This window comes from Ovis canadensis, chromosome 3 (genome assembly GCF_042477335.2).
Source record: "Ovis canadensis isolate MfBH-ARS-UI-01 breed Bighorn chromosome 3, ARS-UI_OviCan_v2, whole genome shotgun sequence".
NCBI lineage: Eukaryota > Metazoa > Chordata > Mammalia > Artiodactyla > Bovidae > Ovis > Ovis canadensis.
The window spans coordinates 80,108,325-80,132,284 of record NC_091247.1 but is presented as its reverse complement, the minus strand read 5'-3'; the positions used below and the strand labels follow the sequence as shown (position 1 = coordinate 80,132,284).

The 23,960-nt window shown below is 38.3% G+C and overlaps 2 protein-coding genes across 17 annotated transcripts in view; one reads left to right on the top strand and one right to left on the bottom strand.

Moving 5' to 3' along the window:
• Window positions 1-6,997, bottom strand: part of PREPL (prolyl endopeptidase like) — a 38,587-nt gene extending 31,590 nt beyond the window's left edge. The window contains exons 1-2 of one of the 12 annotated variants that reach the window (XM_069583421.1): window positions 6,860-6,997; window positions 4,948-5,486 (exon numbers count right to left, since the gene is read on the bottom strand). In XM_069583421.1, the coding sequence (XP_069439522.1) occupies window positions 4,948-5,166 (219 nt within the window). In that variant the 5' untranslated portion in view covers window positions 5,167-5,486; window positions 6,860-6,997. Of the gene's footprint in view, window positions 1-4,947; window positions 5,487-6,793 lie in introns of all 12 variants that reach the window. The other 11 variants (XM_069583420.1, XM_069583422.1, XM_069583425.1 and 8 more) reach the window with 11 other exon arrangements.
• Window positions 6,998-7,265: 268 nt separating this feature from the next.
• The window catches only part of CAMKMT (calmodulin-lysine N-methyltransferase), a 415,590-nt gene continuing 398,895 nt past the window's right edge, over window positions 7,266-23,960 (top strand). For 2 of the 5 annotated variants that reach the window (XM_069583416.1, XM_069583414.1), the window contains exons 1-2: window positions 7,266-7,556; window positions 21,995-22,167. In XM_069583416.1, coding sequence (XP_069439517.1) covers window positions 7,419-7,556; window positions 21,995-22,167 — 311 coding nt within the window. In that variant the 5' untranslated portion in view covers window positions 7,266-7,418. The remainder of the gene's footprint in view (window positions 7,557-21,994; window positions 22,168-23,960) is intronic. The other 3 variants (XM_069583412.1, XM_069583413.1, XM_069583415.1) reach the window with 2 other exon arrangements.

The window sequence follows — 23,960 nt, the reverse complement described above, 5'->3', positions numbered from 1 at the left end:
CTTTCTACAGTCTATTTTCAACGAAGAAACTAGAGTGAACCTAAAGTCAGACCATATTACTCCTTCACTCAAAATCCAACCCAAAGTTTTCCCATTTTGTTAAAGAGGAAAATGGAAAATCCTTATGATGGTCTAGAGTCCTAAAGAATTCTGCCCCATTAGAAAGCTTGCTGACCTCATCTCCTACTACACTCCTATGTCCACTGACTCTGAGCCACACTGGGCTCCTTCATGTTTTTTGACCATGTCAAGCTTGCTTCCACCTCACTTTCTTAGAACTTACTGCCCTATGCCCTAACACCCACTTGAAGCTATTGCTCAAATGTAGTCTTTTTTCTCAGTTAGGCCTGCCCTGACCTCTCAACCAAGGTAAGAATTATTCCTAGCCCCAAATGGTTTAATCTTTCCTTGTCCTATTTTATTTTTCATTGTACCTATTTTCTCTGATATACTATTTATTTTATTCATCTACTCCTTTATTCTTCCTCTTTCCCTAGAGAAATGAGATAAAGACTAGATCTTGCAAGGTCTTGAGGGACATGATTAGGAAAATGGGAGTTTATGTGTTAAGAGCTTCTGGGGACTTCCCTGGTGGTCCAGTGGTTAAGATTCCACACTCTCAATGCAGAAGGTCTGGGTTCATTTCTGGTCAGGGAACTAAGATCTCTCATGCTGCAAGGTGTTGCCAAAAAATAAATAAAAATACAAAGACACTAATTTCTTTGAAAAAAAAAAAAAAAAGAACTTCTGGAAGGGTTTTTAAGCTGTGGAGTGACATGATTTAATTTATAAGATCACTCTTCCAAATGTATGAAAATGGGTTAGATGAGAAGAAGGCAAGCAAAGAACCTGGTTAGGTGGCTTCAACCAGTGACCCAGATGAAGGATGACTGAGTGATAATGGTAGAGATAGAGAATACGGACAGATTCACCATGTATTTTGGAGGTTAATGTGTTTCTGAAAGCATGTCAGACATGATGGTATATATGATTTGAGGTATATGAATATTTTATTAGAAAGAATATAACAAACACATCAGACTGATGACTATTATTCCTTGGGATAAGACAAGTCAGTTAAGCGAAAATAATTAAGTAAATAATAGCCCAGGTGGTATTGTGATATGGTAAAAATCAGGAAGCTAGGTATACACTGTTAATGGATGCCATGGCAGGTTAATGTTTTCCCACATTCTGGCTTGAACAACTGCATAAAGAGCAACGAGACAAAGAAGAGCTGAGTCAGGATTGGGAGAGTTGAAGTTCAACTGTGGATAGTTTGAGAAGTCAGTAAGATGTTCAATTAGAGATTAATTCTGTGCAGCTCACAGGTGGATCTGGGATGAAGATAATAACTGCTATGATACTAAATCCAAGGGAATGGATAAAATTACTTAGGAAGAAATTAAAGAGAGAAAAAAAGCACCAGAACCAAAGTCTGAGAAACTTCAAAGTTGAGAAGTCATATGGAAGAAAAGTCAGAAAAGGAGATTGAGGAGGGTTGGTTTGTAAGCTAGGAAAAGGAAAGCCAGGAAAACGTGGACTCATGAGGCCAAAAGAGTGTTTCAAGGAGAGATTGGTCAAGGATGTCAAATCTGCTGAGAGCTTCTCTAAGAGGAAGAAAGGGAAGTGCCTACTGGGCTGAAATATGTTACATCTTTGGCAACAATGATGGGTTTTTAGTGGGGGTAGGAGCCATACTCCAGGAGGTTAAAGAATAAATGGAACGTGGAGGAAAAACCCAATAAAGAATTGGCACCTATAATGCAGTCCCACTCCGTGAACTATTATCAAGAAAGGAAAAAAAAAAAAAACTATTGTGAGACTACAGTTTTGTTTTTTTCTGGCTTTCCCAAGTTTTGAACCTTCAGAACCAGTGATTCCCACAAATCACAGATCACTAATGCCAGTGAAGGAAATATCTGTCAACCTATCTTAGTGACTACTATAAGAACTGCTAATCTATATTGCAGAAAGAGTCAATGGACAAATGTTTAACCTTTTTTTCCCCTTATTTGGTTTTCTTTTTGTATCTCAAATGATCAAAGACTTCAGGAATTATTTCTGCAGGCAAAGCAGAACAGGATGATGTGAAAGATAAAGAAATGGGGTATCTGGTTTGATGCTAGCCTTCGATTACTAGTTGGTGCCATAGTGTAATGGAATAAGTTCATCTTGCCATCTGGCTGATGTTAAATGGAAAGTCACAGTACCTGCCAGAAAGAGCTTCAGAAATGAATGAATTCAGTGAAGTTTAGGTCAGCAACATTTGATCACAAGTGTGTCTAGTTCCTAAATGCAGATCCGCCATCATTGGCAGACCGGGAATTTCAGAATTGCTTGAGGAACTTAAGAGAAAAAAACAGATCCCCAGGCCTCAGCTAGTAGATTCTGACCCAGCAGATGTGGGGTGAGATCCAAGAATTTGTATTTCTGAAATGTTTCCCAGGATTTCTGATACAAAGCCAAACTGCAGGAGTTGGTACTATAGAGTTCCCAAACATATAGATAGTTGTTGGTGAGTTAACAAGGTAGAGATATAAAATAATGAAATTTTAGCATTTGGAAGACTTCTAGAGAGCACCAACGTGAAACTCCCCCCTTTATTTCCAGTCAGAGAGATTAGAGTCCTGACATACCAGGCATGGCTACAGCTCTTCTTTCTGGCATTTTTATTACACAGACTTCCCTCCCTTACTCTAAGCAAGTCTTTAAGTAAATATATTTTAATTTGTCTAAAAGGCACTAATTACTTTTTCTACTTTGCTATTCCCATTTGTTGTTGTTACTTAGCTGCTAAGTTGTGTCTGACTCTTTTGTGACCCTACAGACTGTAGCCCTCCAGGCTCTGTCCATGGGATTCCCCAGGCAAGAATACTGGAGTGGGTTGCCATTTCCTTCTCCAGGTTGTTCCCATAAGAGTAGACAAAGTTGAAACTGAGTGAATGCTTACTTAGCTGTGCACTTTTGACTACAGATCTCTTCACAGCTTCCCCAGGTCCCAGTGATCATAAAGGACAGGGACTACAGCTCTTAGATCACATAATTTCTCACAGAAGGAATGGTTGATGTGTGACATGCGAAAGCCAGACCATTACCAGGTGAAGGAATTATTAAGCCACTGAGGCAGGTTAAAGCTTCCAGACAACAGGGTTCTATGAAAGAGGACTGAAAAGTTGCTTCACGACAAGTAGAGGGAAAAAATAGTCCAACTCCTGCATAGGGTGTGAGCTAATCTTACAGCTGTCACTCTGAGGGTAATTCCTGCCTACTATTTATAAATTGAGACTAAGGATAAAAGCACAAGATAACAAAATGTTCCAGATACAATTCAAAATATAATGATATAAATGTCTAAAATGTGTCCAATAGGTAATATTTTAAAGTTTACCTTTCTCAAGTAGGACATGTGTACAAATACAAACGCAAAGGGTAAAAATGAAATAAAAGACACTGAAAAACTTGAGTAAAAAAGGAAAGTGCTAAACTAAACTAAGATGCTATAAAAAGAAAAATTTGTATGACCGAAATGTAAAGAGCAGAAGTCTAGGACTAAGATTAAAAAGTTGAAAGCAAACAACAATAAAAATGCCCCATAATAAATAAATATGAGCTAATGAAAGAACAAAAATGAAACAAAAAATCACAAGAATTGAGTAAAATAAGATTAAAAAATCATTTTTATAAACAGAAGAAGCTGCTCAAGTGTCTATCAACAGATGAACGGATAAATAAAATATGGTTTATAAAAGAAGTATTATTCAGCCACTAAAAGGAACAAATTTCCCATATATGCTACAATATGGGTGAACTTTGAAAACTATGTAAGTGAAATAAACCAAACACAAAAGGACAAATATTATATAATTCCAATTATATGAATTATCTAACATGGGCAAATTATAGAGACATAAAGTAGGTTAAAGTTTTCCACGGTTCAGGAAAGGCAGGAGTGGGGAATTCTAGGTATATTTTTTTCAGGTGACCACAGGATTTTAGAAATAGTGGTAACAGCTGTTCAACACTGTGATGTAATTAATGTCATGGAATTATACACTTCAAATGGTTAAAATGGAAAATTTTGTTACATATACTCTACTACAATAAAAAAGTCAAAAGAGACTAAAAATATTAGTATGAAACTAGAAATTAAAATAAGAAAATAACAAAATATGCTAAAATATTGCAAGAATATCACTCCTAAATGCCATTTAAGGAACCTAAGGACATAGCAAGTATGCGGTAGGGGAGGTTATGTCAAAGGGGCAACAGTGCCAGCTGCTTAACTCAAATAACTAGGATGAGCACATAACTTGCCAACCTAAGGCACTTCTGGGAGGAAAGGGGACACTGTCAATAACTATAAATGGACAATAGGTGTAGACTGAGACTGTCGGAGGCAACAGAGGAAATGTGCTCATTCTACATACAAGGGCAATAGGTCCTCAAGGTTGAGGTCATTCTTGGGGGCTGGCCAGAGTACAATAGCCCGAAAGCATCTTCTAGAGGAATACAGTGGTCAAGAATGCAAATCCTTTTTTCAATTTTAACAGAGAAGTAGCACAATTAAGTGGTTTTCACTAAAGTTTACTAATTTTGGATTCATAAAACAATCAGCATATTATTAGATTTTATTAAGAGTTATTATAACAGTCCAGGAATTTTAGAAGGCAAATTATACTTTAAGCTGCACTGGTAGCACAGGAAGGAATTCCTAAGGGGAATCATTTTTTATAAATGTACATTTTTACATATTACATTAGAGCTCTATAAATATATATGTATATATTCTTTTATACTTACATATACTACAACTGAGTCTGACCATTAAAAAAATCAAACTAGATTTACTGAAAAAATTAGTAACTGATCTCCTACCCATTCTTTATTTTTAAGCTAAAATTAGTATTTAAGGCCTACACAGAGGTTAATTTAAACAGTCCATACCTTACATAAGAAGTTCCGACTTGGGATGTTTCTTGCTAACTCTGAGATCCTGGGTTTATTCTGCAGACACTTGGTTAGGTGATATTTTTTCAATTTTATTCTATTGAAATAATGATCAGCGAAGTTACAGTGATTCAAGTGCTCTTTCTGCATGCATTTCCCAAGGTGAGGAATACTATACTTCAAGGCTTGGAGAAACAGTTTGCTCTTCTGCTGCATGGTATCAAAGTCCCTGGTTTACGCTCTCTTATGGGCTGCCAGCACATGAATGATTTTCATAGGAATGACTGTACAGCAGTGGGTTCTCAGAGCATCTAAGATCTGCAGCTCTTAACTTTCCCCTTTGGGGCTGTGTACCCCTCAGGTTACAAATAACTGCAGACAGCTGATAACTCAGGTTAAAAGTATTGAAAACTTGTACAAGTTAGTTTCATTCAAGTCATATTTCTTGGCAGATGTGACTTAAATGTCTCTTTAGTAAGGTCAATCTTATCAGGCTCAAACTATGCAGCACTGATTCTGGTACACACATGGGCAAACTAAAAAAAAAAAACAAAAACGAAAAAACAAAATAAAAATCTGCAATAAATACAAAGACTTAATGGGGGCATCTCAGGAACTCTGAGGGCTTTAAAAGGCAAACCGGCTTTGATTTTACATAATTCAGATCTTATCTTTTATGTGTATTGGGTTGGTCAAAAAGTTCCTTCCAGTTTTTCACAAGATGTTATGGAGAAACCTAAATGAACTTTTCGGCCAACGCAATATATGCAGGATGAACTGGAAAAGACTAATTACTGAATAAAGGCAGAGAAGGTATTAGTATTTATTGAGTGTTTCCTACATGCCAGATGCTTTTATATACTTGATCTAATTTAAACTTCATAGGAACCTGATACAGTAGCTATTATGTGGATCTTACAGGTGAGCAAACTGTGGCTCAGGGAGGTTTAAGCAACTACCCCAGGTCACCTCTACAGAAAGTGATAGAGAAATGTCTATCTGCAAATAAAAACAACTGGACTTTGATGTTAAAGCTCTTTAGTTGCAAAAAACACTTCAGGATGCACACAGGAAATGTGATGCCATCTGTCTCCTGTTGGAAAGCCCGTTCTTTTTAACCTATCTAGCAAGGTAAGTAAGGCTAGTGAGTAGTTAAGTCAGAGAAACCTGGGTTCAGGTCTTCACTCCTGCACTTACCACCTGTGCTTAGCTTCCTCCTGTGTAAAACAGAGATAATAACCCCACTAACTATTCTAAGAATGAAACAATAAGTTATGCTTAACCCTTAATCAAGTGCCTGGGACGCAGTAACCACTCAGTAACCCTTGGCTACTATTTTTTGGATAGGAAATATCTAGATATGTTGCACACTGTTGAATGTCATCACGAAAGTCTTCCACAAAATGTTTCTGGGTAGCAAAGGGAAAATACTGCGTCAGCTTTACCACAGCTCGGATCTGCTACGAAGTAGCAAAAATAAAGGAGAGTTGAAGTAGGGAATGAGCAGCCGATAGCAGCAAAAACAAAGAAATTAAGTAAAGTATGAGAAAATAAAAGAAAGGCTCTAAATGACTACATCCCTGCCGGCAGCCTCCATCCATCCATCTTCCACCCGCAGGGAGAAGACAGCAGGTTAACGATGGGGGTAGGGCAGACACACGGGCGTTCCTGGGAGAACCTATTCGTTTTCCCTGTGCATCCGAGGCGAGAGAGTGGTACCATGTGTCACGCAGTTAAGTGACATCGGTCAAAAAGCTAGGACTAAAGGACTGAGGGATGGCTGGATGGGGAGAGGAAGAGGTGAAGGGACGAGACCCCCCAGCCTACGCCCCCCAATACGTACGCAAATTGAAAATCAGCCTGGCTCTAGATACCGAAACGAGTAAAGGCACGCCCAGAGGACCCGAACCTCTCAGGAAGGAGTGCAGCTGTCACCTCGACCGCGTCCTGCCGAATACTGCGTTCTGCAGCTAGCAGAACCACAGCCTACCCAGTGTCGCCGAGAGCTAGTTTGCAGCACGCGTTCTACGTAACCCCCAACTAGCACGCGCTCTAAGCAGATTCCACCATCTTTATTGTGGTCAGGAGTGGATTTTTCTCCTTCTGAGATCATTATTGCTCAAAATACAAATCTTTTGGATCTTTGCTAGTCTTCAGAACTCGAACTGAAACAGGAGAGAGGAGAACAAGAAGGGGCAAGGTCGCGCTAGATCTGCCACAGTTCTCGCACCCTCTGGTCTGCCCTCACTCAAGATGGCCACCAGCAAAATGGTGCAGTGACGAGAGTCGCGCTGCCCTGGTTGCTAAGGAGACGCGACTACCGGAAATGCGGCATTCGGGGAGGGCTCGGGAGCTAGGGCAGAGGGAGGGAGGCCTGGCGTCACAGGTCCTGACTGGGAAGAAGTAGGCAGGTCCTGGCAGGGGAGAGCTGTGGCGGCGGGATCTCAGGTAGAAGAGGCTCTAGCGGAATGGAATCTCAAGTCTCTGACGCCGCCGCCGGTCAAGCAGAGCAGACGGCAGGCGAGGGCCAGGCAAACAGCGGCGCCGCTCTGGGACCCGCAGCCTCGGCGCCGTTGGGTGCCGCCCGGTGGAAGCTCCTGCGGCAGGTAAGGGAGAGCTCTCTTAATTCACTATTGCCTCTGGCCACTCCCCTCGCAAGCTATCTGTAGCTCCTCTTCCCTTGGAAGCTCGGGGAGTTCCCTCACAATTTTATCAGGAGCCGCCTGAGGAGCGCCCCCTTGGTTCACCTACGGGTCCCACCAAAAAGGGAGGCATCAGGTGGCATCGGTAGGGAGGGGGCAGCCAGAGCTGAGTCCTGGGAAACTCCGAACTAAGTAGAAGATTCCTTCCTAGACATTAGTCTGCCTCTGAGGGACTTTTCTTCTTGCCCGCCAGCAGGGTTGGTGGAACCGCCGCTCCGCAGCCCATACTGCCCTTTTCTGCTTCCGTTTTACTTTCTTCCCCTGGTTTCTTCTCCTTGCTTCTTAACTCCCAGCCTGTTTCTAGCCCCAAATCTGGCCCCTCTTTTGGTGATCAGCGTGGTTGACTGTGTAGGGACTGTGGCGTTGCACGTGTTGCTTCGGTTTCTTCTGTGGAGCTGAGAGCCAAGGGAGTTGTAAGAGCTGCCCCCGCCCACCCCTTCTCTTCCCCGCGATAGTTACTTGTTTATCTTGTGGTTTGAAGTGATCAGTGAAATCCTTGCGTCTCTGTATGTTGTTACTGGCGATTATCTTTTAGCACTTCGAAGATGCCACTGTTGCGGGTAACTTCAGTGGTGTGCCAGTTGGAAAATTTTCTTATTTGACATCACTGACACTCCTTGCCAAAGTGCTTGAAGTGAAATCTGTTGTTGATACCTCAATGTTATGCTTCTGCCTGGGGTTTCCTGCTGAAACCTTTATTCAGTGGGACACTTTGCGTTTCTGATTTGTGTTTTGAGAAGAGTTTCTCAGCTACTGCCACTTTATTTGATATTGTGTGTTTAGTATTTTGGGGGTTACTTTGTTTGCAGTTGTCTGGAGTCGTCTTTTCATACTGTGGCGTTACAGTGCTGTCATGACACAAAGACCTTTTCTTTGCTGACACATTGACAGCCCTTGCAGAGCATTCATGATCTGGTTTTGCTATTAGTGTTACAGATGGTATTATAGGATAATAAAATGCATGTCCTTATAGATCATTATTGTAGGAACTTTCTGTAGTGAAGTAAACAAAGTTGAATTATCAAAATAGTAAATTAAGGCTTTAAATTGATCAATCAAACCTTATTATGATGACAAGTGATTCTTAGTAAAAACTCTAGTTGACCATCATTTATATTCATTCTGAGTTGCTGTCTACTTTAGCATAAAAGTGAGTTTCAGCCATGGCTGCCATTTGAACTCCCCTCACGCTTTGAAATTTAATGTTTTGGTATATTTGTGCTCACTGCTTAGAGTCTTTCTATCATCTTCTCTACTTAATAAATGACTGCTCATCCTTCAGACCTCTGTGTCAATCTCCTCTTATGTGACGCCTCTGCTGACTCCTATGGGCTGAGTTAGACCCATAGGTGACTCTATGCGTAACCCCCTTTCACATTATTTTAAGACCATTTGATTAGAATCCATCTTTCTCATGAGAATAGGAATTCTCCTTGGGGAATGATGTTATTTTATTAACCTCCATCTTCTGCACAGGGCCTGGGTAGTTAATTTTTAGTAGATAACTGTTATGTGTTGTGGAAAGCCTGAGAATAAGGACAGCCTTTACGTGGCCCACAGGATCTTATCCTCAGTGTATTGTATCAGAGAGCTATCACTGAGTAACAAATAACCACACCATCAGATATTAATACATACATGTACTGTTGTATGCAATGCCATTACATACATCACATACTGTTGCGTACAACAGAGAGCATTTATTCTGTTTGTGGGCCACTGACAGGCTGCGATCAGCTGAGTGGCTCTAGGCTGCATGCTTGGTCCACATGCCTCTAATCCTGAGATGAGTTAGCTAACATGTTTTCATGGTGATGACAGAGATATAAGAGAGCAAATGCAACCACTGAAACATATTAATATTTTAAATATTTACTAATATCCTGTTGGTCAAAATAAGAATCTTAGTCAACGGGGCAGAAAAAAATTTTTTTTTTTTCCTTGGAGAGGGCAGGGGAGAAAGTGAATTTTTTTCTGTAATAACTGAATCTGCCATGTGTTTTAAACATTTTCAGGCTCTTTGTAAATATGTTTCAAGTGAACAGACCATTTGTATCTTATGAGCATTCAGAACTGGAAAACTGAGAAATCTGAACAATACTAGAGATATGAATTATTTTTCTCTTTCTTATGGGACATCTTCATGACATCAGCTTCAGTCAGTCAGTTCAGTCGCTCAGTCATGTCCGACTCTTTGTGACCCCATGAACCGCAGCACGCCAGGCCTCCTTGTCCATCACCAACTCCTGGAGTTCACCCAAACCCATGTCCATCGAGTCGGTGACAACCATCTAACCATCTCATCCTCTGTCATCCCCTTCTCCTCCTGCCCTCAATCCCTCCCAGCATCAGGATCTTTTCCAATGAGTCAGCTCTTTGCATCAGGTCGCCAAAGTACTGGAGTTTCAGCTTCAACATCAGTCCTTCCAATGAATACCCAGGACTGATCTCCTTTAGGATGGACTGGTTGGATCTTCTTGCAGTCCAAGGAACTCTCGAGAGTCTTTACCAACACCACAATTCAAAAGCATCAATTCTTAGGCACTCAGCTTTCTTTATAGTCCAACTCTCACATCCATACATGACTACTGAAAAAAACATAACCTTGACTAAATAGACCTTTGTTTGGAAAGTAATATCTCTGCTTTTTAATATGCTGTCTAGGTTGGTCATAACTTTCCTTCCAAGGAGTAAACGTCTTTTAATTACATGGCTGCAGTCACCATCTGCAGTGATTTTGGAGCCCCCCAAAATAAAGTCTGACACTGTTTCCACTGTTTCCCCATCTATTTCCCATGAAGTGATGGTACCAGGTGCCATAATCTTAGTTTTCTGAATATTGAGCTTTAAGCCAACTTTTTCGCTCTCCTCTTTCACTTTCATCAAGAGGCTCTTTAGTTCTTCTTCCCTTTCTGCCATAAGGGTGGTGTCATCTGCATATCTGAGGTGATTGATATTTCTCCTGGCAATCTTGATTCCAGCTTGTGTTTCTTCCAGCCCAGCGTTTCTCATGATGTACTCTGCATAGAAGTTAAATAAGCAGGGTGACAATATACAGCCTTGACATACTCCTTTTCCTATTTGGAACCAGTCTGTTGTTCCATGTCCAGTTCTAACTGTTGCTTCCTGACCTGCATACAGGTTTCTCAAGAGGCAGGTCAGGTGGTCTGGTATGCCCATCTCTTTCAGAATTTTCCACAGTTTATTGTGGTCCACACAGTCAAAGGCTTTGGCATAGTCAATAAAGCAGAAATAGATGTTTTTCTGGAGCTCTCTTGCTTTTTCGATGACATCTGCTTATGTCTCCTTTTTTCTCCTCACAATCCTGTGTTTCCACTAGGGCTCCAGTGCTATCTCGTGGCCCTCTACCTTCACTGTCCAATATTTTCTGTATTTTACAATTAATATTTTTGGAGAGAAAATCTGGTTGACCTAGTTCATCATTTGATACCAGGTCGCATGATAAATTGCTGACTTTTGAATCTAGTGCCCACTTGAATCAGATGAGGTCTGGAAGTCTATGGATCAATATCAATAGAGGCTGTGGATATTGTTTTTTTTTCCTTCTTTATTGGGTTAGACTACCTGATTGCAAAAATAGCTACCTCATCATCCACCCAGCTAGTGATCCAGAAGAAATAACCCTTTTCCCTAACACCCAAATCATTTCCTCTAAAACGACTCTAATAAGCCAAGTTTGAACCAATTGCTGTTTCTAGGAGAATTGTGCACTTTGACCTGGGTCATCAGCCCACACTGTGGCGATGAAAATAACAACCCTGCCATTATTGCGTAGAGTGAGGGAGGGGCATTTCTCAAGAGGAAGGGTTATAGAGCAGATGAAAAAGTAGCAGTGACCCTTACATGCTTACGCACATCTCACAACCACCTACAGAATGAATAACAGGGCCTAGACGTCTGCATACTTGGCTGAAGAATCCGATTAATGGAATATTTTATAGTACAATTTAAATTAAAGCAGGTAATATACATTTGAGACTGTCAATGCAGAAAGAGACAGGATGATTTCTAGAAGAGAATGTAATACAATTTGATTTAGTCCCAGATCTGCCTGTGATGATGAACAATCTATTTGTACTTCATTTGTAAATGAGGGAGTGGGACTAGATTTCTTTAAGATCTCTTCCCGTTTCTGATTATTTTAAAGTGAAATTATTTTCCAGGGTTAGGAATAAACTAATTGTCTATTTTCTAATCCTATTATGATTTCCTAACAAAGAATTTGATTTATGTTTAACATTTAAAAACAGCTTATGGGGACTTTCCTGGTGGTCCAGTGGCTAAGACTCCTTGCTCCCAATGCAGGGGCCCTGGGTTTGATCCCTGTTCAGGAAACTAGATCCCACATGCCACAACTGAGAGTTTGTGTGCTGCAACTAAAAAGATTGCTCATGCTGAAACTAAAGGTCACACAAGCCACTAAGACCTGTTGCATCCAAATAAATAAATAAATGTTTTTTTAAAATAAAAATAGCTATGTACTGGGTAAGTATGCAAAAATGGGCATCCAAGTGAGATCATCACAGTACGTTTATCAGAAAACTGATTTTTACAGTACCGAAGAGAGCAATCTAAAACCAAATATAAACAGTATGTATAGTATGAGCCATTTCAAACTCATTCGTAGCTATATGTATATGCATAGATGGATGTTTAACTGTGCTTTTCCCGAACGGTAGAATTTTGAGTGGGTTTTTACTCTTCTATATTTAAACTTCTTTTCCAGTGAACCTGATTATTTTCAAACCATTTTTCATCTATTCCAAGGTGTGTAGTTTTAATTATAACATCTTTGAAATTGGGATATGTCTTTTAGTTGATGGCATCCCAGTCAATAGGCAGCCTATTCTATGTAACATCAGAAGGAAGGGAAAAAAAATGAATCATAATCAATGATGTATTGCATTTGATGAAATATAGTCAGGGAAAGAGAGAACCTGTTTTTTTTGAGAAAAAATTGAAGACTGTTGACTACCAGAAAAACAATTCCATGTGAGTGACCAAAATCCTTCCAGAACAAGATGCTGAACAATAGGAGTACCTACTACCTTGTTGACTAATTGAGAACGTTGGTTAAAAAGGTCAGTCATGAAAATGATACATATGCTAAAATGAAGCTACAATCTGAGTATCAAATTGTCCTAAAAAATTATAATTAGTTTCCTAAGTTTATACAGCTGTCTTCCCACAGTGAAATTGGTAATAAACTTTTAAGTAACTTAACTTCTCAAGCAAACTTACCTTTATCTTTCCAAAACATTCAACTTAACTTTTATGGAAGAAATATAAAAATAAAATGGAATAATGATTACCATTCCTCATAATTGTTATTTCATTAGTTTTTGTAATATTTAATGCATGACAATAATAAGAACAGCTGGTGTAACAAGCTTGTGAAAAAGGCCGATTAACTCAGCAACCAACTCAATGGGGAAGGGCAGGAATAGCACCTTGGGACTATTCAGTTCACATGGCCCAGTCTGAATATTTAATAGAGGGAATGAAGAGGGTCTGTTAATTCAGAGTCAGTTACAAGAGATGCGCTGAGTTTTGTGTCCTGTTTTGCTTCCCAATTCCTTGATAGAAAATGGCAAACAGACACCAAGAAACCATGTCTTAGAAATGGTTGTGCCTGTATAGATCTTACACTGAGAAGTGTGGTTTGGATCCCTATGTAAGTGAGGAGTTGAGTGGTGGACTCTTCCTTGGTTTTTATTGACATTACTAGGGATCAGTTTCTACAGCAGCAGCTGAGCAGGGTCATTTGTGCTCTTTCATTCCTTTTTTTTTTTTCTGACATTTTATACATCATTGTATTTATAAGGATTTTTCACATTGTTGAAGTTAAACTTACATTTCAGTTGATTATAGAACTTTATACTGCCAAATAGTCACAGATGAAATAGACTTTTGTGTGCTCTGTGGAACATACTTTAACCTTAAGCATCTAAATTGTAATGCTCACTCCTGACCCCCACAGTTCAAACCTTATTGACATATATATATATATATCAGTGACTGGAGAAGATTTTCTTTTTTTATGTTTCTGAGTTATTAAGATTAATAATTGGGTTTTATTGGATTCCTTAAAAATATTTAGGAATATGCTTTAGGTTAAAATGGTGAACGGGAATGTTTTCTTGAGTTAGAAGTATGTAGCTTGTCAATCTGAAAACAAAATATTTCACCAATAATTATTTTGAAAGAAATGGACTTTAAAAAGTTTCTTTATTTTTGGTTTAGTAGTTATGGTTTGCTGTTTCTAGAGGGCGAGCTTAGTTCCTCCCAGCATGTAAGATCTTCCCAGACCAGAGATCAAACCTCTGTCCCCAGCATTGACAGGCGGATTCTTAACCACTGGAACACTGGGGAAGTCCTTGAAAGAAGTGAACTTTTCACTGGGCAGCAAAGAAAATAAAAAGTTTAGAAGGTTCCAAGTGTGAAAGCATGTGTCTTTTTACATTTTGAGAACTGTAAATTTCAGTTCAGTTCAGTTCAGTTCAGTTGCTCAGTTGTGTCCGACTCTTTGCGACCCCATGAATCGCAGCACGCCAGGCCTCCCTGTCCATCACCATCTCCTGGAGTTCACTCAGACTCATGTCCATCGAGTCCGTGATGCCATCCAGCCATCTCATCCTGGGTCGTCCCCTTCTCCTCCTGCCCCCAATCCCTCCCAGCATCAGAATCTTTTCCAATGAGTCAGCTCTTTGCATGAGGTGGCCAAAGTACTGGAGTTTCAGCTTTAGCATCATTCCTTCCAAAGAAATCCCAGGGCTGATCTCCTTCAGAATGGACTGGTTGGATCTCCTTGCAGTCCAGGTTACTCTCAAGAGTCTTCTCCATCACCACAGTTAAAAAGCATCAATTCTTCGGCGCTCAGCCTTCTTCACAGTCCAACTCTCACATCCATACATGACCACAGGAAAAACCATAGCCTTGACTGTAAATTTATTAGACTATTAATCAGTAGCCTTCCTAAGAGTAATATAACAATTTTCCAGAGATTAAATACTTTAACCCCCATTCCTAAAATAATGCTGAATATTTTTATTTGGCTCATTTTTTAGTATTTAAATTAAGACCAGAAATCTATGATTTATTTTAATTCCTAAAAAGTTTTGAGTCCTAAAAATGATGCTTTTAATATGAATTTTTCTAAGAGTAAAAAAATTTACCATTTAAAAGTTTCAGCTTTATTGAACTATAACTGAGAAATCATATTGTAAACTACACAATGTGATGATTTGATATATGTGTACATTGTGAAAGTATTCCCCACCTCCACCCCTCAGTGAGTTAACACATCCATCACCTTTTTGGTTATTGTTGAAAACATTTTCATTTGTTTCTTTTTCTGAAGCTTTCAAACAACTGAGTGTTTTCACTTTGTCTACCTGGTTTTCATTGCCTTCTTGTTCCTTCTGAATTATCTGTGGCAAAGAGAGGCTATATTCCTTTTTCACATCTAGTTTTTTGCCATTTTAGGAAGCTGCTCTCTATAGGTACTTTTTGACTTCACAATTCTAGCTCAGACCCCAAACTTTATTTATAAGGTATATAACCTTTTATATCTGAACTTTGAGTATTTTCCTTCACCACCCCACCCTGTAATTCCATTTGATTATTACTTAATTATTTACTTAGGGAGTTGGAAGGCAATATTCTAAAAGTGATAGCTGACAAGATTATACCTTGATGGGAAATTTAAATATCCTCTCAAGTCACAAAGCTGCAGACATTTTTGATAACCTTGAAATAACTGAATCAGTAGTAATCTGAATTGATCTCCATTGCATATGATTACCTTTACTGAGTAGTGTATAGATTATGTAAATAAATGTTCCCTTTTATTTATTCTAAATATTTACTTTCTTTGAGAATTACCTTGTCATATTGTAGATCATGGAATTTACTAAACTATAAAAGCCTCTTCCAATTTTATACATGTGTTGATTTAATAACTTTTTACCTTAGTGATTTATTATTACATTACCTTGACATCAGAGTAATTTAATTAGTATAAAAAGGCATTTGATTTTTGGACATTAATTGGACAAGATCTGTGGCAATTTATAATATCTATATTTTATATTTTATAACAATTTTTTTTTGAGAGTAAGCTTTGTTTAGTGATGTGTTTTTCTTCCTCATAATCGTAGATGAAGATAACAATAAGACTATTTTTGGTAAACTTTTAAAACAATTCATCCTTTTATTTTATTTATTTTTAAAATTCTATTTGTGTATTTCATCCTTGGCTGTGCTGGGTCGTCGTTGCTCTGCGGGCTCTTTAGTTGGGGAGAACAGGGGCTCCTTTCTAGCTGCAAGTGCGCAGGTTTCTCACTGTGGTGGCCTCTGCTGTCACGGAGCACTGGCTCTAGGTTCACAGGCTTCAGTAATTGTGGCTCTCGGGCTCTGGAACACAACTCAATAGTTGTGGCGTCGGGGCTTAGTTGCCCCAAGGCACGTGGGATCTTCCTGGATCAGGGATCTAGCCTGTGTCACCTGCATTGGCAGGCAGATTCTTTACCACCGAGCTACCAGGGAAGCCCCACCCTTTTATTTTTAAAGGAAACTCTCAAACAAGTCAAAGAGAGGCAACTTTTCTGATGTTCCATTTAAAAAAATCAACCTTATAAACCTTCTATATAATATAAAAATTGTAAGGCTATTTTTTTCCCTCAAGGTATATCATTCATGTTGGTATGTTTTCTTGCTTGGTTCTGATCTTGGTTTGCCTTTATGTAGTCAGGGTTCCTTTTCAGATAAGAGAAACAACTCTAGCTATTTTAAGCAGAAAAGGGCTTTTTAAAGGGAATTAAGTGCTCATAAAATCTTTGGAGGAACTAAAGGAACCTACAAAGAATGAGTCCCAGAACAACACAAAAGCTGGCCTGCAAGAGAGATGCTACCTCTACGAAAATGAAGAACTTGAGCTTCTTTCTGGGATCATTTCACATTGTTTGTGGTCTCTGGTGATCAAGAAGCTGCTTCTGGAACTATAGACTCCAAAAGTACACCTTGCCTGCTCTGTGTTTACCAGCAAAGGTTTGACTTGTACTGTGGGTGTGTGTGTGTGTTTGTGTGTGTGTTTGTGTGTGTGTGTGTGTGTGCGCGTGCACGTGCTCCATTACTCAGTCTTTCACTCTCCACTAAATTACAGCGTGAACACTGGAACCTCTGCTAAAGATCCAAATGTCTTTAGAACTGTTCTTACTAGCACACATTGCAGAAATGGATCTTTCTTCTTTCCATCTTTCTTTCTTTCAAATCTGTTAGTCCATCTGGTTAGCTAAACCAAAAGCACGTCTGAAACTGATTTCTAGGGATCTGGGAAATGTGGTTTCTAGCTTTAGCATAGGAAGGTATCGTAAAGGAAGTGGAAATGTGGTGTTTGGTGCCAGGCTACCACATTCTCCACAAGAAAAGGTGTTGAAAGTTCAAGCTCTGTAGTCAGATAGCCTGAATTTGCTTCTTATTAGCTTTCTGACCTTGAGCAAATTACCATTCCTTTTCATTAGCTACCTCTGTCACATAATAGGTATCTATCCCATGGGGTTATTTGAGAATTTAATGAAGAGTGTGGTAAGACTTAAATTAATTCTTACTTAGATGTTTGGTGTCATTTGCTGGTGAACAGTCTAGACTTGGAGTTTTATTTGCGGTAAAATTTTTATTTATGCATTTTATTTTTAAAATTGTTTAGGACTATTTAGACTTTCAGTTTCTGCTTGTGTCACTTTTGGTTAGTTGTATTTTTCCAGGAATTTGTCCATTTCATCTAAATTTTCAACGTTAGTCTTCATAATATTCCTTTGCATTTTTTAATGCCTGTAGGATCTACAGTGATCTCCTTATGTCATTGAAATTTATACCTTCTTTCTTTTTTCCTTAATAGCTTCATTAGGGGTTTATCAGTTATTTTAATCTCTTCAGAGAACCATCCCTTGATGTTGTTAATCCCCCCGGCTTTGTTCGTTTTCTGCTTTATTAGCTTTTACTCTTCTGAGGACTTAATTTGTTCTTTTTTGAGTTTTTGCAGTGGATACTTAGCTTACTGATTTTTAGCTTTTCCATATATTTCTCTCTTAGTATGGATTTAGCTACATTTCCTGTTTTGATATGTATTCTTATTATTCAGTTCAAAATGGTTTCTAATTTCCATTGTGTGTTTTTTGATTCATAGATTATTTAGAAGTCTATTGCTTAACTTCCAAGTATATTTAGTTTTAGATATCTTTTTAGTTATATTTAATTTGTTTATGACTATTAGAGTGCTTTATATATTAAAAAAACTTTAAGGAAATGTCAGATATATGCAAAATTGGAAATAATACTTTAATAGCCATTCAGGTATCTATCAGTTCAGTTCAATCACTCAGTTGTGTCTGACTCCTTGTGACCCCATGGCCTGCAGCATGCCAAGCTTCCCTGTCCATCACCAACTCCCAGAGTTTACTCAAACTGATGACCGTTGAGTCGGTGATGCCATCCAACCATCTCACCCTCTGTCATCCCAGTCTCCTCCCGCCTTCCATCTTTCCTAGCATCAGGCTCTTTTCCAATGAGTCAGTTTTTTCACATCAGGTTGCCAAAGTATTGGAGTTTCAGCTTCAAAGTCAGTCCTTCCAATGAATATTCAGGACTGATCTCCTTTAGGATGGACTGGTTGGATCTCTTTGCAGTCCAAGGGACTCTCAAGAGTCTTCTCCAACACCACAGTTCAAAAGCATCAATTCTTCAGCACTCAGCTTTCTTTATAGACCAACTCTCACATCCATACATGACTACTGGAAAAACCATAGCTTTGACTAGATGGACATTTGTTGGCAAAGTAGTGTCTTTGCGTTTTAATATGCTGTCTAGGTTGGTCATAACTTTTCTTCCAAGGAGCAAGCGTCTTTTAATTTCATGGCTGCAATCACCATCTGCAGTGATTTTGGAGCCAAAAAAAAAAAAGTCTGTCACTGTTTCCATTGTTTCCCCATCTATTTGCCATGAAGTGATGGGACCTGATGCCATGATCTTAGTTTTTTGAATGTTGAGTTTTAAGCCAACTTTTTCACTCTCCTCTTTCACTTTCTTTCATCAAGAGGCTCTTTAATTCTTTGCTTTCTGCCCTAAGAGTGGTGTCATCTGCATGTCTGAGGTTACTGATATTTCTCCTGGCAGTCTTGATTCCAGCTTGTGCTTCCTCCAGCCCAGCATTTCTCATAACGTACTCTGCATAGAAGTTAAATAAGCAGGGTGACAATATACAGCCTTGACGTACTCCTTTCATAATTTGGAACCAGTCTGTTGTTCCATGTCCAGTTCTAACTGTTGCTTCTTGACCTGCATACAGATTTCTCAGAAGGCGTGTCAGGTGGTCTGATATTCCCATCTCTTTAAGAATTTTCCACAGTTTGTTGTGATCCACACAGTCAGAGGCTTTGGCATAGTCTAAAGCAGAAGTAGGTGATTTTTTGGAACTCTCTTGCTTTTTCAGTGACGCAACGGATGTTGGCAATTGATCTCTGCTTCCTCTGCCTTTTCTAAATCCAGCTTGAACATCTGGAAGTTCATGGTTCATGTACTGTTGAAGCCTGGCTTGGAGATTTTTGAGCATTACTTTGCTAGCATGTGAGATGAGTGCAATTCTGTGGTAGTTTGAGCATTCTTTGGCATTGTCTTTCTTTGGGATTGGAATGAAAACTGACCTTTTCCAGTCCTGTGGCCACTGCTGAGTTCTCCAAATTTGTTGGCATATTCAGTGCAGTACTTTCACAGCATCATCATTTAGGATTTGAAATAGCTCAACTGGAATTCCATCACCTCCACTAGCTTTGTTCATAGTGATGCTTCCTAAGGCCCACTTGAGTTCACATTCCAGGATGTCTGGCTCTAGGTGACTGATCACACCATCGTGATTATCTGGGTCGTGAAGATCTTTTTTGTACAGTTCTTCTGTGTATTCTTGTCACCTCTTCTTAATATCTTCTGTTTCTGTTAGGTCCAGACCATTTCTGTCCTTTATTGAGTCCATCTTTTCATGAAATGTTTCCTTGATATCTCTTATTTTCTTGAAGAAATCTCTAGTCTTTCCCATTCTATTGTTTTCCTCTATTTCTTTGCATTGATTACTGAGGAAGGCTTCTATAAGCTTCAACTATTTTTAACTCTGGAGTACTTCAATTCATTTCTAATCTCTCATTATGCAACTCTCACCAGATTATTTTGAAGTGAATCTCAGATAACTGAGATACCATTTTCAGATAACAACTGAGATAACAGATAATCTCAGATAACATTTTTCTGTAACTATTTCAGTATGTACTTATACAAGATAACATTAAAAAATAATTGCAATGCCAAATCCTATGCAGAATAATTCTTTGATGATCTGGTCAGTTTCCAGATTTTCTCCATTGTATCCTAATTTTTTTTACAGTTTAATTTTTTTGAAAACAGGATCCAAATTAAATTCCAAATATTGTTATTATTGATATGTTTAAGTCTTTTTAATCTATTAATAAATATTCCCTTGACATGTCTCTTTTCCAGCCCTTGCTATTTTAGAAGAAACTGGGTGTTTTGTAGACTTTCCTATAACTTGAATTTTGCTAATTGCACTTGATCAGTGAGTTCCTCTACCCCTGCATTTCCTACTTCCCATTAGAGATTTGATGAAACTCAGATTTGATATTTTTTGTTTTGTTTAGTTGGTCAAGATAATGGTGGTGTGAAATTTCATCAGTAATCACAGGGACGTGTGGTCATTTCTTTATCATGATTACCTTGATTCATGAATTCATGAGGGAGTTGAAAATGGTGATGTTCTGTTCTTTCTTCATTTATTACTTGGGCTATTCATTTAAAGAAAAACTTCCCCTCTTCCATTTGGATACTCTCAGTTACAGTTTATATAGGAAAAACAGATAAATACTTGATTCTTTCTCTTCAATTACTCGTTTTCAAAATAAGTTGGTTCTTTGCATTCTTCAGCGGTCAGCAGTGAGGCACATAAAAATTACCATTATGAACTAATGTGTTTCAGTTTAGTTACATTTATTTTCTGTGTTAATATTCACAGTATCCCATCTTTGGCCAATGGACCCTTTTCTTATTGTCTCTTGAATCCTTTTGATATAACCCCTATTTCTGTAAGGCTTTCTTGTCTTCTTGTGTGCATGATGTTCCAGGCTTATCTTGTATAATTCCTGCCATTGTTCTCAGCTTGCCTGCCTTATCTTAGTTCCTTGTGTGTTTAGTCGCTCAGTCATGTCTGACTCTTTGCAACCCCATGGACTATAGCCCACTAGGCTCCTCTGTCCATGGGGATTCTCCAGGCAAGAAAGAATGCTGAGTGGGTTGCCATGCTCTCCTCCAGGGGATCTTCCCAACGCAGGGATTGAACCCAGGTCTCTTGCATTGCAGACAGATTCTTTACTATCGGAACCACCAGGGAAGCATCTTGGTTCCTCAACCAGGGATTATTAAACCCATGCCCTTGGCAGTGAAAGCTGGGAGTCCCAGCCACTGGACTACTAGGGAATTCCCCTTACTTTGTTTTAATAAAAATTGTCATTTAGAGACAGCAGTATGTGCGTTAAGTGAGTTCATTGCTGCTAGTTTGGGCATTGGTTTTAGACCTTTTCAGTGATCGGATGTAGGTAATACACTGTATAGTTTTAAAAAATGAAATACATCATTAATTTGTATTATACTTCATTCAGATCCAGAGCTACAGTGTTTTTGCTTAACTTCATTAGTCTTAACAGCTGTATTACCTTTCTCTCTTACTTAAGAACCCAGTTTGCAATGACACCAACAAAATTACTTATTTGATTTATCTTAACACACACATACCAGCTTAGAATAACATACTACTCCAGTCTAGGTATGTACACGTGCGCACACACACACACACACACACACACACACAGGCTCAGGATAACATACCTGCTCCTGACTAGGTAGTATGCTATGAAATTCAACTTTTACCCCCTAATTCTACGAACTGTTGAAGATACTGCTTGTTTTCTCAGACGTTCCTTTTGGAATTGAATGTCTCACAAGAAGAGTGGTCACAAAAGCCAGACTCTTCTCACTAGATTTACCTTGTTAGATATTAGACTGATAGATCTTCAGTATCGTCCTTGTTCTCTGATGCCTTTGAGTAGTGTTTTAAAATGTTTTCTGCATCTTTTCTAGTTGTTTTCAGTAAGACTTTGATCTGAATTATCTGCCATTATCAGAAATGAAAGTCCCCTTACCTCTTAAACATTGAACGTTGTATTTATATAATGTTTGTGACCACAATATTTGGTTTTATTTCAAAGGTTCTGAAACAAAAACAACTGGATGACTGTCTACGACATATATCTGTAAGAAGATTTGAATCATTTAATCTGTTTTCAGTAACAGAAGTCAAAAAAAGGGAAACTGAAGAGGAAGCTGGTGCCTGGGTCCAATATACAAGCATCTTCTATCCTGAATACAGTATTTTCGTAAGGTAAACATAATTTCAGTTAAGATTTTTTTTCAAGCATTTTTCTCTTGTAAAAGAAAAACAATCTACTAAGAATCGAATTGTTCATTCTACTGAATTTGCAAGCAGTCTTTATCAGAATTTAGGTTTTATAACTTTGTGTTTGGAAATATTGCTTTAACTGGGTCTTGCTATGTTCTCAGAACTAAAGAAAAAAACATTCCAAGTAATATATTGGCATTTGGAGATAAAATTCAAAGCAAAGAGTTCATTTAACTGTTCTCTCATAACATTTGATATGAAAAAAAGCCAAGTTCTTCTTGAGGCTGAAAGTGAAAACAGACTTTTTCCAAACTACTCTTCAAGTAGTAGTTATTTGAAAAATCAAGGTTTGGTATTTTTCCTATTCATATTTTTTCACTTTCAGAAGAATCTTAAAAATAGGAGGAGAAAATTCAGCTGAAAACAGTGATATTGTGAAAAGCATACACACTGTTCTGGTTTTAAAAATCATTAGAAAAGAGTGAAGAGAGTTAAGATACCGTTTTTACAGAATTAATTTTTCTCTCACAGTTATAGTCTAGCATGTTGCAACATTACTTCAGGTGTTTGATTTTTATAAAATATGCCTTTTTTGACAAGATTACACATTTTGAAAGGAAGGGAGAAGCACATTTACAGTAATTGTAGAAAGAGCAAAAAGCATTTTAAGTGGAAATATGTCTGAATACAGTTTAGGTGAGTTTAGGAATAATTTTAAGAAAAATGTTTTCACAAAGGATGTCTATTTATAGTATATGTTTCTTGAACTATTTTAGTTTAAGATCCCTAAGCTTTGAAAGATACCGTAACAGCTAAATATTTAGGATTTGGATAAAATTGATTAGGGTGGTCAGGGAAGTACAGCTAGGATCTGGATTCATAATACTGCTTTACTGAAAACTCTAAACAGGGATAAAAACTTTGGGGTTTGTGTACATACATTGTGAAATTCTAATTAGAACACCTCAATTGCCTGGCATTTGTGATGGAGGCGATTAGCTTAGTCCTCGATTAGGAAGGAAAGAAAAGTGTATTAAATACTTACTGTATGCCAGGTATAGCACCAGGTGCTTTGATGTATTCTAATTCATGTACTCCTTCCAATAACTCTGTGAAGCAGGAATGAAGATAATTAAACAATTGGAAGTTAGAGTCTGTAAGGATATTAAAGAGAAGGAAAAACAGTAAGGTATAAAGTTGTAAAACTTATCTCTGCCTCCACCGTGATAAGAGGCAGTAAGTGTGAACTGTGCCAAGAATAACCTCCTGACATCTTCAAGGCCCTGGTAAGACTTAGCCAGAGAAAATGTGAATTCTTCTGTTCTTAGGAGCTTTCAAAATAAGACATTGTTCTCCACTTGGAGAACACTTGGTGGAGATGACCTTGATGTAGAAGCAAGACTCTTCTCCAGCAGTGTGGCTGTTTGTGATATAACTGTTTTTGAAAGAAGAAATATTTCTATGTAAATATTACACTAAATCCTATAGAAAGATTCTTTATAGGAAGAAGACAGATGGCTGAGCTAGAAGTTTGGCACAATGGCTGCCAAGATTTTTTCTCTTTTTTTCAAACTAGCTGGTATCTCTCCACATCAGTAAACATATAGAATTCTAGAGCTGAATTATGATCTTAGAATAAAAATATATAATCATAGCAACATTAATAATGGCTGACAGTTGAGTGCCGGGCCTCGTGACAAGCACTTTTGTGAGTGGTTTATATGTACTAGCTTATTTAATTCACACAGCATCTTATGGGTAAATGCTGTTTTTAT